We start from the raw sequence: 14,688 nt of genomic DNA on the forward strand, positions 1-14,688 counted from the left end.
CTCTAAAGGTCCCCATACACGGGCCGATTATAGCTGCCGATATCGGTCCCTTGGACCTATTCGGCAGCTTATCAGCCCGTGTAGGGGCAGAACCGAGGGGCCTGGCCGACCGATATCTGGCCTGAAATTGGCCAGATATCGATGGGCCAGGTTAGAAAATCCAGTCGGATCGGGGAACCGCATTGGCTCGTTGATGCGGTCCCCGAACCCCATTGCCGCATGTAGAATTCGATCAAATTCACCTACATGCCTCCCCGATATCACCCACCCGTAGGTGGGGGTATCGGGTGAAGATGCGCTCGCTTGGCGACATCGTATGTGTATCCATTATAAGCAAATAATTTTCAATTTATTTTTCTATTTTCACTGTAATAATAAAACAGTACCTTGTACTTGATCCCAACTAAGATATAATTAATCCTTTTTGGGGGCAAAACAAGCCTATTGGGTTTATTAAATATTTTAATGATTTTTAGCAGTGTTAAGTTATGGAGATCCAAATTACAGAAAGATCCCTTAGCCAGAAAACCCCAGGTCCCAAGCATTCTCGATAACAGGTCCTATACCTGTACAATTAACATCTGGTAAAGCAGACTGTGGCTTCAAGCCAGTACAGCAGCCCTACAAAGAAAATGGTGCTTTATTTCTAGCCTAGCCTAGACACAAAAGTATATATATTGTAATAGTGTGTAACTTTTATCATAGCACAACATTTTGCCCAAAAAGACAACTTCTGCAAGAACACAAAGCACATAACCAGTGCAGCCATAATCACTAATAACTGCAGCTGCTGACTGCTACAGGCAAGTATTTTAGTAAGCATTACTGCCCTTTAAAGTAAAACTAAAGCTAAACTAAAGAAATAGGCTAGAAATGTTGTACATTATTTACGTTTTGTGCTTCTGTACCAGCCCAATGCACCCACAGCCTTTTAGCAGGGAAGATCTGTGCCCCCAAAGATGCCAGCTCCCAATCTTCTTTTCTGCTGTTTCATATGCTCTGTGCTGCTTTCACTTACCTGAGCTTAGGGTATATACAATATACTGTATATATAGAATATGTTGTGATATAAGGCTGATTAGTAAATAAAACTTGACAACAGCTGCCCAGAGCACACTGAACATGTGGGCTACACTTCTAACAGAATCCTGTATGGTGACCAACGTTCCCTCTAATTTTTTATAGGCGTTGTGCGCAAAAAATATCATCCGTGCGCATTTTAAAGCAAGATTAAATTTTTGTGCGCTACAGAATGTTTGTTGGAGTTCAGTTATGGGCATTTTTGCGCAGGTCTTTCAGTTTGTCTAAATCAAGTTACAAAAACACGATGTTATTTCAGTTATCAATAACACTGTTTATTCAAACAAGTTTCATTGTTAAATGCTATACCTATTAATAACGTGTAATTATATTTTATAGGTAGCATTTCGAAACTAAGAGTAATTTAGTTTTCACAGTTTTTCTCTGCGATCTTTCATATTTATCCAGTCTGAATAAATTCTGTCAAGATCTATCGTGCCTCCATTTTGAAGGTTACTCTTAATACGCATCAGCATTTCCAAATGTTCTAACTGTAAACGGTTCCTTTGCTTCGTTTTCAGATTGTTCATTAAACTAAAACCACGCTCACAATCTGCACTCGAAGCTAAGAATGTGGCACCAATGTCCATCAATTTTGCTAATTTTGCAAATTGATCATTCTGAAATGAAAATTTTGTCATATCTGGAAAGCTGTTTATCAGATTGCTTTTGATTTTTTCTGCAACAAGGAATTTAAAGTCATTGTATTGTTGAATAATGACACTTTCCTCCTGAAGAAATTGTTTGTACTTTAAACAAAGAGATCGGATATGTTCAATTCCAAAGTCAAAGTCACATTGTGCTATTGCTGTACAGTCAAAAGCAGACCATTCCTCACCACCAAGTCCCACCACAGTACTACAATAGTAGTTACTAGGGCAAAATAATTCTTGATGCTGGACTTAGTACAAATTGAATTTGGAATGGATCAGTGGGGTGAGTGTCCATGAAAAACTGATTTACGTCATAATTTAATGAAGAAAGGGTTGTGATTTTTTTTTTTCCCTGGGTGAAGGGCAAGGCACATTGTTGTATTTAACTGTGGTATAAGTAATACTGGCTCCAGCATTGGCTGGTATATTGGCTGTAATACCCTTAAACTTAGCCCCTGAATGACCAATTTAAGCTCTCAATTAGTCCCAGTTTTACCTTTTCTCACCTCTCTCTGCCCAGGACCTGTCTGTTGTGTCTAGGATTGAAACCTGCCCGGCCTTATGAAAACTGAGCTGCTGGGGCGAAAACTGCCTATAAGGATTTACACATTTAGAAATCAGGACAGGACTTTGTCTTTCCCCCAACCTTACCCTCACCTAGCATTCCTTCAGTGAAGGACCTTCACTATACATTGTGTGCCTATGCCACATCTCCAACTACCGTTGCCCCCTGGCTGGTAAAAATGAAGCCTGATGCCAAAGTTATTAATTCCCCATTGATTTGTTTGCTGCTGAGCCAGCACTACCAAAGCAGAATCTCCATGTTAGCTGGGATGGCAGTGTAACTGTGCTGTACATACTTGTATACACCTACCTGGTCCTCATGACGTGCCATCCAGCACTTCCCACAGCGCAATGCCTTTGGAAATAACTCAGACGTCTCCTCGGTCTCCCACCCTCGTTACCCCGGCAACAGGTACTTCTGGCTCCTGTCCGGTGCTGAACGTGCTCCTTGCGCGCACCCCCCCCCCCCAGACGTCCGTGCATGGGCAAGTACGCGCGCAGGTACGCACGGACACTCTACACATTGCACCGGACAGGAGCCAGAAGTACCTGTTGCCGGGGTAACGAGGGCGGGAGACCGAGGAGACGTCTGAGTTATTTCCAAAGGCAAAAATCATTTTAGGCAAAAATTTTATTTTTGTGCGCGCTATTTTAATTTGTGTGCGCGGGTTCGGAAAGTCGTGAGCGCGCGCACACGTGCACAGCTTAGAGGGAACAGTGATGGTGACCCCTTGTGACAACGCTGAAGTACTTGGTCATTACTACTATAGAGATGCTTAACCTTTAGTTTGGTGCAATAAGCAGATTATATAAAAAATGGCATTTCTAGTCATATTAATTTTTAGCATTTAGTTCTCTTTTAAAAAGCTACAAATGGCAGCAGTCTGTGTTAAGGCTCTAATAAAAATTTATAGTTTATTATTACAATGGAGATAAATATTTGTTCTTTGGGCTACCTTAACATTAAATGTTATTTCCTCCATGACGTATACTCGCTCAGGAAATGCTTTTGCCACCTCCTCCACGCTGTTAAAATACTGTACTGGCTCCTTTATATCCCGGTCCTGTTCCAGCAGCTTAAACTGCCCTGAAAACACAAGATAAACAGAAGTTGTGTAAGATATTTATGTTGGACATCTGTCAGTGTTCAAAAGTCTCTTTGGTTGGTTAATTATTTCCACTGTTCATTTTAAAGACAGGAGAAGCTAAATAAAGATTAGGCAAAATTCAAGGGTTATAACAAAAACTACAGCTTAATTTATTTAATGTACAGGGTACCACAAACTCATATGATGAACTTGGCAAGAAAACAAATGTAGTTATCTATTTGATAGCAACAGCATACTCCACGCATTTTACAAACATTATACATAACTTATATCAGTCCCTGCCCCCATGGAGCTTACAATCTAAGGTCCCTAACACTGGCATATAACACATCCTCTTCACTAAACAAGACCTGATTTAAATCTAACCAATGCGATTTTATAGGACTATGAACACAAGCATTTCTTCCCACATTTGGCTTTAATTAAAATACTGCAAACACTTACTTGGTTTATGATTTTTCATCCACCCACCATCATATGGATCCAAATTCCTGGCCACAAAATACTTTCAAAAATAAATCTATCTACCTATCATGAGTTTACACTAGTATAAGGCACTGTTCTACTATTTCAGAAAACAAGAAAATCCTTACCTGTATATAAATATACAAGTATAGTTATAGGTATATATATTAGATGAGTTGTGAATAAACTAAGAAGTGGGGATAACCTGCACTATGGTTTGCTGTATGGGTGCACATGAATGTATTTAAATAGTAATTTATAGTTAAAGACGAAAAGCACACATTTGTGCCCTGATCAAATGTGTGCTTTTCGTCTTTAACTATAAAATGTAAGCCGGTAACACATTTTATTTCACTGTCTGTTCATTATTAGGCCTTGTTCTTTATTTCTGTTTAAGGAGGCTACCAACACATTAATAATAAATGGGTCCATGTATTTCTTTCTCTACACTCCCAGTCAGCTAACTTGTTTCAGGTCTGAAATGAGATCCGGAAGAAATTGCCAACATATGATTGTAAGCTCTTATGGGTAGGACCCTCTTTACCTCTTGTATGTGTATTGCATACATCATTTTATTGTACAATACTACAGAATATGTTAGCAGTTTATAAATTAGTGTTATTAATAATTAAAATAATGATACAAGTTTTGTTTTTGTGTATGTTTAATGCATACACCCGTTTATTGTACAATGATGCAGAATATGTTGGCATTACATAAATAAATGTTAATAATATTAAAAATGATAAATGTCCAATAAAGAGCAGTTGTAGCATAGTGGAAAGGAGCCTCTCTTAGAATATAGGGCAATGTATATGCTATTCCGGACCAAAAAAACGCCTCCCTATTGACCTAATTATTTTTCAGCACTGTAAATGTGTTTATTCTGTGAAGTTTTTGTTACATGTATAAATGGAGCAATGGAATGATTTTTTCCTCCAGCAGCTTGTGAGGACACATGTTAATTCTTTCTTCCTCTGTTATCACAACAAAAGTTTATTACAATTAAACCTGGGCTTCAGTTCTCCTTTCTCTGCAGTGTATAGTGGGAAAAAGATAACAACTGAAATTTAATATTTTAAACTGTTCCTGTAACTTTAAAATCCCAAGTTGGAAAGCCTCCCTGATGTCAGCCCTATAATAAGTGATGGGAATGCATGAAGAGGAGGAGGAAAAAGAGACAAGTTGCTGGATGGCTTGCCAGAGCTCTGACATGGTAATGTCTGACAGCATCTGTTCTGATGTGTTACTGTGGAAGGGTCTGAGTGGGAGGAAGTCATATTGTCATTAAGCAGCTGGCCCGTGAGTGAAATCTCACAACTGTTCGCCCGTGAGCATATGCAGGAAACGCTCTCTCTAAGGAATGCACATATTCCTCCGATGTGATGAAAATTCCTGCTCAGACTATTCCAAAAAAGGGTATGGACCATTACACAGATGGGCCGAAATGTAAAAAGCAGAAATTTAAAAAGCATGGCAGAAACAACCACCTAATGAACTGCTTCCGGAACAATTTGTATGACCTATGTATAAGAATATATGCAAAGACTGGTTGTATCCTATACAGCAAGAAACTGCTTTTAATTCAAGTGCACAATGTACAGACACACGGGTATTGCTTTACACAGCCTGATGAATAATAACTATTGCAGATGGGTCTCCAGGTCTTCTATTGTATTCTGATCAGAACACACTGTTTTTAAACAGAGAGACAACATTGCCTATTCCCAGTCTAAAGTGATGGAAGAATAAATGCAAGACAAGAAAAAAAGGCAACTTGCACAACTGTGATGATTATACCAAATAAAAAGTTGTTGTTTAGCGAAGTCGGACTGGGCCAGCGGGACACCAGGAAAAAACCCTGGAGGGCCCCTGTCCCAGGCCTGCATCCTGCCAGCAACTTGGGCACTTCACTCTTATCCCCTAACGCATCTGCAAGTAAAAGCAACACAATGACAAAGAAAAGCTGATGCAAACATAGGGGCTGAGAGTCAGCCCAGTGTGTCACTATCCTTACCTGTACATTTTTACAACATATTTCATCAAAGGTTTTTGCTTATTTGTATGTGGAAACCTCCATACCCACAAAACATTATCTAGTCTCAGCTGTAGACTCAGTCGCAGCATATGGTTGTTTTTGATCACTTTTTTTTATCACTTCTGCATTCTTTACAGATACCTGCTGAATGGAAAGATTTCCTCATTTCAAAGAATAGAAAGCACTTTCAATAGAGAAGGCTGTTTGACTGTTTTGGTTAACACCCCTCTGCATTGAAATCCGCAGCATTCTATTGGCCAGTTGGTAGAATGTGTTTGGCTTTAAAATGTATCTTCTTAACAAGAGGGAGTCCTTGTTCACTGACATAATTTTCAAAATCTGTAATTACATACTGGACCAAACCCTAACTGTGCATATGACCCTATCTAGACAATTATTGTAACTAATTCCATGTACCTCTACCACAAAAAAGCATTTTAGTAAGAGTCTAGACACCACATAATGCTTTCTCCCTCAGTATCACTTAATGGTATTTTTTGGGGGGAAATTCAGCATTGGGTTTTTAAGAAAGAAATTATCTAGCTTAATAGCTTTCTTTCTTTCTTTCTTTGATGTCTAACCTTCAATTAAACTGTACTAAACATAGATGCCATAATGGCACATAGTACTGGAGCAGGACTTATTACAGAATCATTACACCGCTGGATATCATTGCCTTTTGACAACTGATCTCTTGCAGAACAGCTCCAAACACCCACACAGGAACACCTACTCACCTCTGAGACCTGCCAAAAAGGTTACGGAGGCAAAGAACAAAACAATAACTTTAAGATCTCATTTCCAACCTGAATTCCAGGTGTTCGGCTGCGATGTGCTGTATGAGGGTGGGGGATTTTTAGCTGTTACAGAAATGCTATTTAAACCTCCGGCAAAAAAAAATCAAATCAAGATTTCCAGACTATTGATTCTATCCCCAAAAGGAGGCATGTCTAGGGTTGCCACCTTTTTTGTAAAAAAAAAAAAAAACCTACTTCCCTTCCTATATATTTACCTTTCTTTCCTATTAATAACATTGAGATCAAGCATCATTTTTACATTAGATAGCCTTTAACAGCATCCAGACAGATCAAATATTCCGCCTACCTAAATTTCTATTTTAAACGTTCTCTGATGTCATCCAAAGCTTAGGCTATGATTTGCACACCACGTAGCCCTACCACCCATTAATTCATGTATATTTTTGTTTAGTGATAAATTCACCAAGGAACCTATTCAGTCTAATAATACCTGACAACACTGCAGGTGTCTAGTAAATTGGCTAGTAAATTGTCATGCTTTAGCAACTCTGTAGAAAAAATGGTCAGCCATGTAAAAGATGTATTAGTCTTGTATTAGCCTGTTCTTAGATTAATTAGGACTACTGAAGGGGATAAAATGTAAAACCATGCTGTGTAATTCTGTATTTCAGGCACAGGTATGGGGGAGTGTCAGTCCCTTTAGAAAATCTGGTGATGCTGTTGGTGAGTGGGTGGGTGAGGGTACAGTGGTTTGTGCAGGGGAACTCTCAAAAAATTAGGTTTACTTCTCCTTTAACTAAGATAGCATACTGAAGGCTTCTTCACCAGTTCATTCTCAGGCAGTGACTACATTCTCCTCTTTTATATGAAACCTCTTTTAACTGTTCGGTAAATGCAAGCTTATATCACTGAATAGCTACATTTAAGACATTAATCAATAGAGGGGTGTGAGTAATTCATATTTTTATATACTTAAGATGTTAAATGGATATGTATTTATATATGCAAAGCTGTTACAGCAAAGAATTTCATTCTTCAATCCCTCGTGGACGCACAACCAAAGTTCTGTTAACTCTATCAATAGTGAATTCCAGAGGAATGTCTGTTTATACAACTGCTCTTATTCAAATGGAACATTTGATTCCAACATCCTACACTTGCACCTCCGCCTGTTTAAAATGGAACATGGTCAAGGCCACAGAAATAAAGCTCAAAAAGGAAGTGGATCAGTGAATGGCTTCATGTGTATTAAGTAAGTTGGTGTGTGCGGTGAAGCTTTATGGACAGAACAGTGAGGAAATCAGACATCACACAACCAAAAACAAATTCCCTTTTGTATGGTAATATCTGAAAAACCATGTGTGATCAGATAATTATTTCTGCGTCCCAAAGGACTCCCAAAATTGAAATTACCACATAGATTTTTTGCTATCATGGGCAGAATCTTAAACATGATTTATGCTACATTTAAAGATCTGTTAATTCGTATTTCCCCAATATGAATCACGACTACAAAACCCCAGGAATAACCCGGAGGCCTAAAGTCTATGGCAAAGGCAAGTACACATGTATTGCTGATCTGAATAAACAAAGACATACGCTGCAGTGTTAAAACCTGACACACTGTAATTAATTGTACAGTACGATAGGTGTTGTTTGGAACCAGTTATACCAATGTTATTGTCATGACTTGCCTCTGCAAAAAGCTCTACAAAAATTAAAGGTAGCAGCTGTTAGAACACCCACTCTGCACCATAGGTCACTTCCATTTGCCATTAGTGGGAAGCAGCAAGAGTCGCCTACAAAACAAAACTGCTATGTTGTGTGAGAAAAGAAGATGACTTTAATTAGACTTTCCAATGCAAGAACAAAACTTTTTCAAAATTCAAGAATTCTTTTTATGAAAACTATAAAAAAAAAAAAAAAAAAAAAATAATAATTCTCTAACTGTTAAATGTTTATTGCAAGGGGATTATTCAGCTCACACAAAGACAACAATTCTCTTGTAAGTAATATGGCAATGCTCAGGTAACCATAGTTCAAAATATGCAGAGACCAGTATTAGGGCCACAAACATGGGCATGTTTAACACTGTGTTATACAGGTATAGGATCTATTACCCAGAATGCTTCGAATGTGCATTTCTCTGGATAAGGGATCATTCCATAATATCTATCTTCCTTACTTGAAAGTCAACTTAAAATCATTCAAACATTTAATAAACCCAAAAGGACTGTTTTGCCATGAAAACTGATTTATGCACCAAAATACTGTTTTATAATTACAGACAAAATAACTATATTTTCTAGTAACAGAGTCTATGGGAGATGGTCTTCCCATAATTTTGAACTTTCTGGATAAAGGCTTTTGGATGAGAGATCCCACATTTGTAATGTAAATGCAGTTGCTTTGTTTCAATTCACAAACTAGCATTAGGAGAAAACTCATTTTTTGAAAAGTACAGGCATGGGACTGGTTTTCCAAAATGCTTGGGACATGGGGATTTCTGCAAAAGAGATCTTTCTATAATTTGGATCATTAAACCTTAAGTATAAGGGCAGTGGCACAAGGGGAGATTAGTCGCCAGCGATAAATCTTCACTATTGTGGGCAAATAATCTCTCCGACATGCCATCCCACTGCCAAAATGTAAATTGGCGGTGGAATGGAGAGTCGCCCGAAGTTTCCTTCCCTGCGATAGTAAAGATTTATCGCGGGCGACTACTTTCCCCATGTGCGACTGCCCTAATACAATTTTATTTAAACACTGATTGACCCAGTATGATTACTTTGCTTCCAATAAGGATTAATTATATCTTAGTTGGGATGAAGTACAAGCTACTGTTTTATTATCCCCCACCCGATGGATTTGGCCAAATACCAAACCGAATCCGAAATTTTTCCCCCCTAATTAATTAGGATTCAGATCCGGTTCAGCCAGGACCATGGATTTGGCCTAAACCGAACCCTGCCAAAAAAGGCTGAATCATGGCTGAATACCAAACCAAATCCTGGATTCGGCGCATCTCTAGAGAGAAATAACTTTTAATAATGTTAATTATCTGATTAAAATGAAGTCTATGCGAGATGGCCTTCCTGTAATTTGGAGCTTTCTGGATAACAAATCCCATAACAGTATATTTTACTGCCATTACGTATGGCAAACAAGTGTGTGTATGTGTATACATAAATAATAAGTATGTACGGTATGTGGGACTGACACTGGAAAGGTTACAGTACCTGAAGTTGTTTTTTAGCACTTCATGTTTTTGTTTTTATAGGAAAATAATCCAATCCATATAAGCAAGCTACAATTTAGAAAATGCGAGCTGATTTAAAAAAAGCAGCACTAATGAATTAAGCTAAGGTTCCCAGATTCAAACAAATCTAAATCTTGGGATCTTAAAGAGCTAAAGGATGTTTTGCGAAGTCGATTAAGTGATGCAGTTGGGGCTTCTGGGCAAAGGATTACAGATGCACAGGAGCAATGAAATAAGGCGTAAGTTATTTTGCAGACTTTGAGACTGCACATTAGGAAATACAGCTGGCATGTGGCAGCCAAGATTCTGAAAACATGAGAATTTTTTTGTGGGTGGAGAGAATTTAGAGGCCACAGAGGACTGCCACTCATTCATTTCAAAAGCAAGCCTGTAAAAGAACTCAGGAAGAGTTTAGGCAACAGCTGAAAACAGTTTTCTAGGGATATGCCTAATGGAGAGCAGAGCTTTCTCTTGCCTAAAGGAGATACGCACATAACCAGCTCTGAGTGTCTGCACAGACACAGACTCATAAAATATTCAGAGAGGATATGCACGGGGGCTTTTGGGGCTTGCTGTTTTCCTTTAGCATCCGTACGGTTAATTTTATGGAAAATAAAACTACAATATTTTGAAGCAGAGGGAAACTATACAGATATTTCTGACTCATCTGCAGTCTCTCCAATTTTGAATGCACTGTACCAATTAAACTGCTATCTCCAGTTAAAGAAAAGCTTTTTGGTGCTACAGGCGAGTTTTCATCTGCTCTGTTTTGAGGCTTTTAGCGCACACAAAAAGCATACTTCAAGTCTCTCTGAAAGGAAAGGTCTGCACTACTTGTGAAACGGCAAGCGAGAAGCATTAGCCAGATGGTGACCAGGAGACAAATTTTCTGCTTTAGGTTTTACAGATGAGCTAATATTTTCCCCCAACAGTCATATGTTCTACTTAGTAGTTTTATAACATTTATTTATAAATAAATAGGTATGGCTCTCTTTGAATTTCACAATGAAATATCATTTTCTACCCTAAGCAGTGGCTCTAGGTGCAGATACAGAAGAGAAAATGCCTGCAAACAGCCCAGTGTGGCATTAGTCTTAGCCCTCTCTGTCCTGTAATCAGATGAGTTTGTTTAAATAGCCATTATAAGCTCTCTATAAACAAGGTCCTTCCTAAGAACTATTATATAGAGGGTATAAGTTGCAGGAGGCTCCCACAGCTGCTTGAAAAAAGAGTTTCGGAATTAAAAGTAGAGGTATGGGACCTATTATCCAGAATGCTCGGGACCTGGGGTTTTCCGGATAAGGGATCTTTCTGTTATTTGGATCTCCATAACTTAAGTCTGCTAAATATAATTTAAATATTGAATAAACCCAATAGGATTGTTTTGCCTCCAATAATTAATTATATCTTAGTTGGAATCAAGCACAAGGTGTTGTTTTATTATTACAGGGAAAAAGGAAATAATTTTTAAAAATCATTTTCAAAAATTTAATTCATCTGCACTGTTTAGTACAACAAATAAAAACTAACTGGCTTCATTGGCTTCTAAAGCTGGTATAGCAAACCCTCTAAGGATTTCAACAAAAAACTCTCATTATTATTTCTATTATAGATATAGGATCTATTATATGGATTATATGGAATGCTTGGGACCTGGGATTTTCCAGATAAGGGATCTTTCCACAATTTTTTAGTCTATATTTTTAGTCTACTAAAAAAATCATGTAAACGTTAAAAATTAGAATTATTTGCTTTAAATGCACTTCCTGGTATATGGCCTTCCCATAATTTGGAGCTTTCTAGATAACACGTTTCTGCATAATTGATCCTATACCTGTAATGTAAATGCAGTTGTATTGTTTCAATTAACAAACTGGCACAAAGAGAAAATTCTTTTTGGTGGAAAGTATAAATTACTGCCATATATATATATATATTTATTTTGTATCATGTGTGTGCATAGCAGTGCCCATTTTGTTCATTCTCTGGAGCTGTAATGCTCTATATCCTCCCCAAGTTGAGTGCTTTTCATATGCTTGACTAAATATGATAGATATAACTAGAAAGTATATTCAATATACATTCACAACATGTCAACTGAACATGTCAATCTTAGGTGCACTTTCAATGGCTCACTCGAGAGTAATTATGAATTTAATCTCACGGTGCAGATTTTTGGTTTAACATATGCTGTTTAAGGTTAAGGACCCACTGAATGGCTTTCCACTGGCAACAATAAAAGCCCTTCTGAAAACGAAGTGAAGGGCAGGGCTTATTGTTGCCGGTGGAAGGCCATTTCGGAATGGTTAGTTGCCCGAGATAGCAGAGACTGAACCACTCCATGGGTAACTGCCTTACTTTATTCTTATCTTTCTGTCCTACCCTAGAGTGATTACAAGGGCACTAATAGGTAGACTGAAAATATATTTCCACTGTAGCACAGCAGAAATTATAAAATAAAAGTGATCCCTTTAAACAAATCACATTTGTGTACAGCTTCCAAAAATCTTTGGACTGGCACAGCATAAACCTCACTCATGCTAAACAGATGGCTAAGAACATGCAGTACACACTTGGATATTCTCAGAATTATGCTTTATTTATAGCTGTTGCTTTTTTGATAAATATTTAAAGCTTGTTTAGCAAGGATTTCAGATATAATAAGAGATACATATTAAAATGTTTTGAATGATTGATGATTTTTCATAGTCCATAGGGGTAGCACAAAAATTCCCTATGGCAATTGCCTTTCCGGTCCTCTTATATAACATATTATTGTATCCCATTGGCTACTGTTGTCCCAAATAAACTTAAAGGAAAAAGAAAGGTAAAGTCACTTGGGGGTGCCAAAATGTTAGGCACCCCCAAGTGACTTTAACCGCCTACCTTTTACCCCGGGCTGGTGCCCCTGTCAGGAGAAAACAGCACCAGCCCGGGGTAGCTGCCGGCGCTTCCTCCTTCTGGCTTCGCTGCGCGCGCATGCGCAGTAGAGTGAAAAGCCGAACTTAAACATTTAAGTCGGCTTTTTCGCTCTACTGTGCATGCCCGGCCACCGGCAGTTTAGGAAGTGGAAAGCGGAAGGAGGAAGCGCTGCGCTCCAGGTGCCCCGGGCTGGTGCTATTTTCTCCTAACAGGGGCACCAGCCCGGGGTACAAGGTAAGCAGTTAAAGTCACTTGGGGGTGCTTAACATTTTGGCACCCCCAAGTGACTTTGCCTTTCCTTCCCCTTTAAGGCATAATGGCAGTTAAACTTCTGAAATCACTCAGATATATTTTAACTATAAAATATTTAAATTGAAAAAGAAAAACATTAAAAATCACTTATTTGAAAGGTTTCCAAACTAATGCTTATGGTTTTCTGGCCTATGATTATGTCTGCTTACTTATGTCCCTATCCATAAATAGCTACAGAAAATAGTTCAAAGGAACAGTAGCAGATTACAGAATAGAGAACAATGGAGGATCTGAGCCCATAAGAGAAGCAACCATGAGAAAGTTACTTACCATCAGAGGATACTCCATAATAGAACAGTCAATACATCAATTCCTATTTTTTTAGGTGGCATTATTTCTTTGGCATATATAATGCTCATTAATGCAAAGTAAAATGTACTGCGTGGTTTCATCACCAGCACAAGAAATATGAGAGAAATAAGAATTTTCAGAAAAAATCGTGCTGAGCAGAGCGCAAGCGTAGGAACAGAAGACTTACTGCGGGATTCTACAATGAACAATTGGCATAGGAAATGGAGAACAACGATTGCTCTGTTTGAGTCTATTACAGTTGTAGGTGTTAATCATTCATTTCTGACAAACACTTGCAAAAAACAGGAAAATAAACAAAAAGACAGTTGTAGTGTCAAAAACAAACAAGTGTCAGCATTTCTGTAAGAAACATATATTTTGCATGTCAGTCCTGCTAAAACATGGGTAAGGGGTGGATATAAGTTCAAGCAACAAAAATGGATATTTGTAAAAATGTACAAAGCTCTTAAAGGAGAAGGAAAGTCATTTTGGCATTTTACTGCCAATAGCTCGCCACATTAGTGCAAGGTAGAACGCTATATTTATTCTGCAGAAAACTTTATCATACCTGAGTAAAGAGCCCTAGAAGCTTTCTCTGATTGCAGCTGCCATTTTAGCTTGGTGTTCATATCTTCCTGCTTGCAGTATAGCCCTCATAGCTCAGAGCACACATTCCTAAGGGTGGGGGGAGGGAGTTTTATGAATTCTTATGGGAGGGGGAAGCAGCAGAAGGGAGAGAACTGCGCAGACTCTGGCCCCTGGAATGATGGATTTTTCTAAAAGAGGAAGTCAGATACCCTAAGAACATATTTACAAAAAAGGAGACAAGAAATCCTGTGTTTCTTTTGATAGAGGACTGGTAAAACTTACTTATTTTTTTTACCTTTCCTTCTCCTTTAAGTTCAAAATACATGTGTGGGATCTACTATCCAAAATGCTTGGGACCTGAGGTTTTCCGGAGAAGGGATCTTTCCGTAATTCATATTACCATGCATTAATGGTGATCTACTAAACTATAATATGGATATTAAATAAACCTAATAGGATTGTTTTGCCTCCAATAAGGATTAATTATATCTTAGTTGGGATCAAGTAATAATAATTTATTATTAAAGAGAAATAGGACAAATGATTTTGAAATTTTAATAATTTGATTATAATGAAGTCTATGGGAAATGGCCTTCCTGTTATTCGGAATTTTCTGCATAATGCATTTCTGGATAACAGACCCACATTC

At 38.1% G+C, this 14,688-nt stretch overlaps 1 protein-coding gene across 3 annotated transcripts in view; it reads right to left on the reverse strand.

Moving 5' to 3' along the window:
• garem1 (GRB2 associated regulator of MAPK1 subtype 1) overlaps positions 1-14,688 on the reverse strand; it is an 85,845-nt gene that overhangs the window by 23,955 nt on the left and 47,202 nt on the right. For all 3 annotated transcript variants that reach the window (XM_004915201.4, XM_002934118.5, XM_031903647.1), the window contains exon 3: positions 3,254-3,384. In XM_004915201.4, coding sequence (XP_004915258.1) covers positions 3,254-3,384 — 131 coding nt within the window. The remainder of the gene's footprint in view (positions 1-3,253; positions 3,385-14,688) is intronic.

Source organism: Xenopus tropicalis, chromosome 6 (genome assembly GCF_000004195.4).
Source record: "Xenopus tropicalis strain Nigerian chromosome 6, UCB_Xtro_10.0, whole genome shotgun sequence".
Classification (NCBI taxonomy): Eukaryota; Metazoa; Chordata; class Amphibia; order Anura; family Pipidae; genus Xenopus; species Xenopus tropicalis.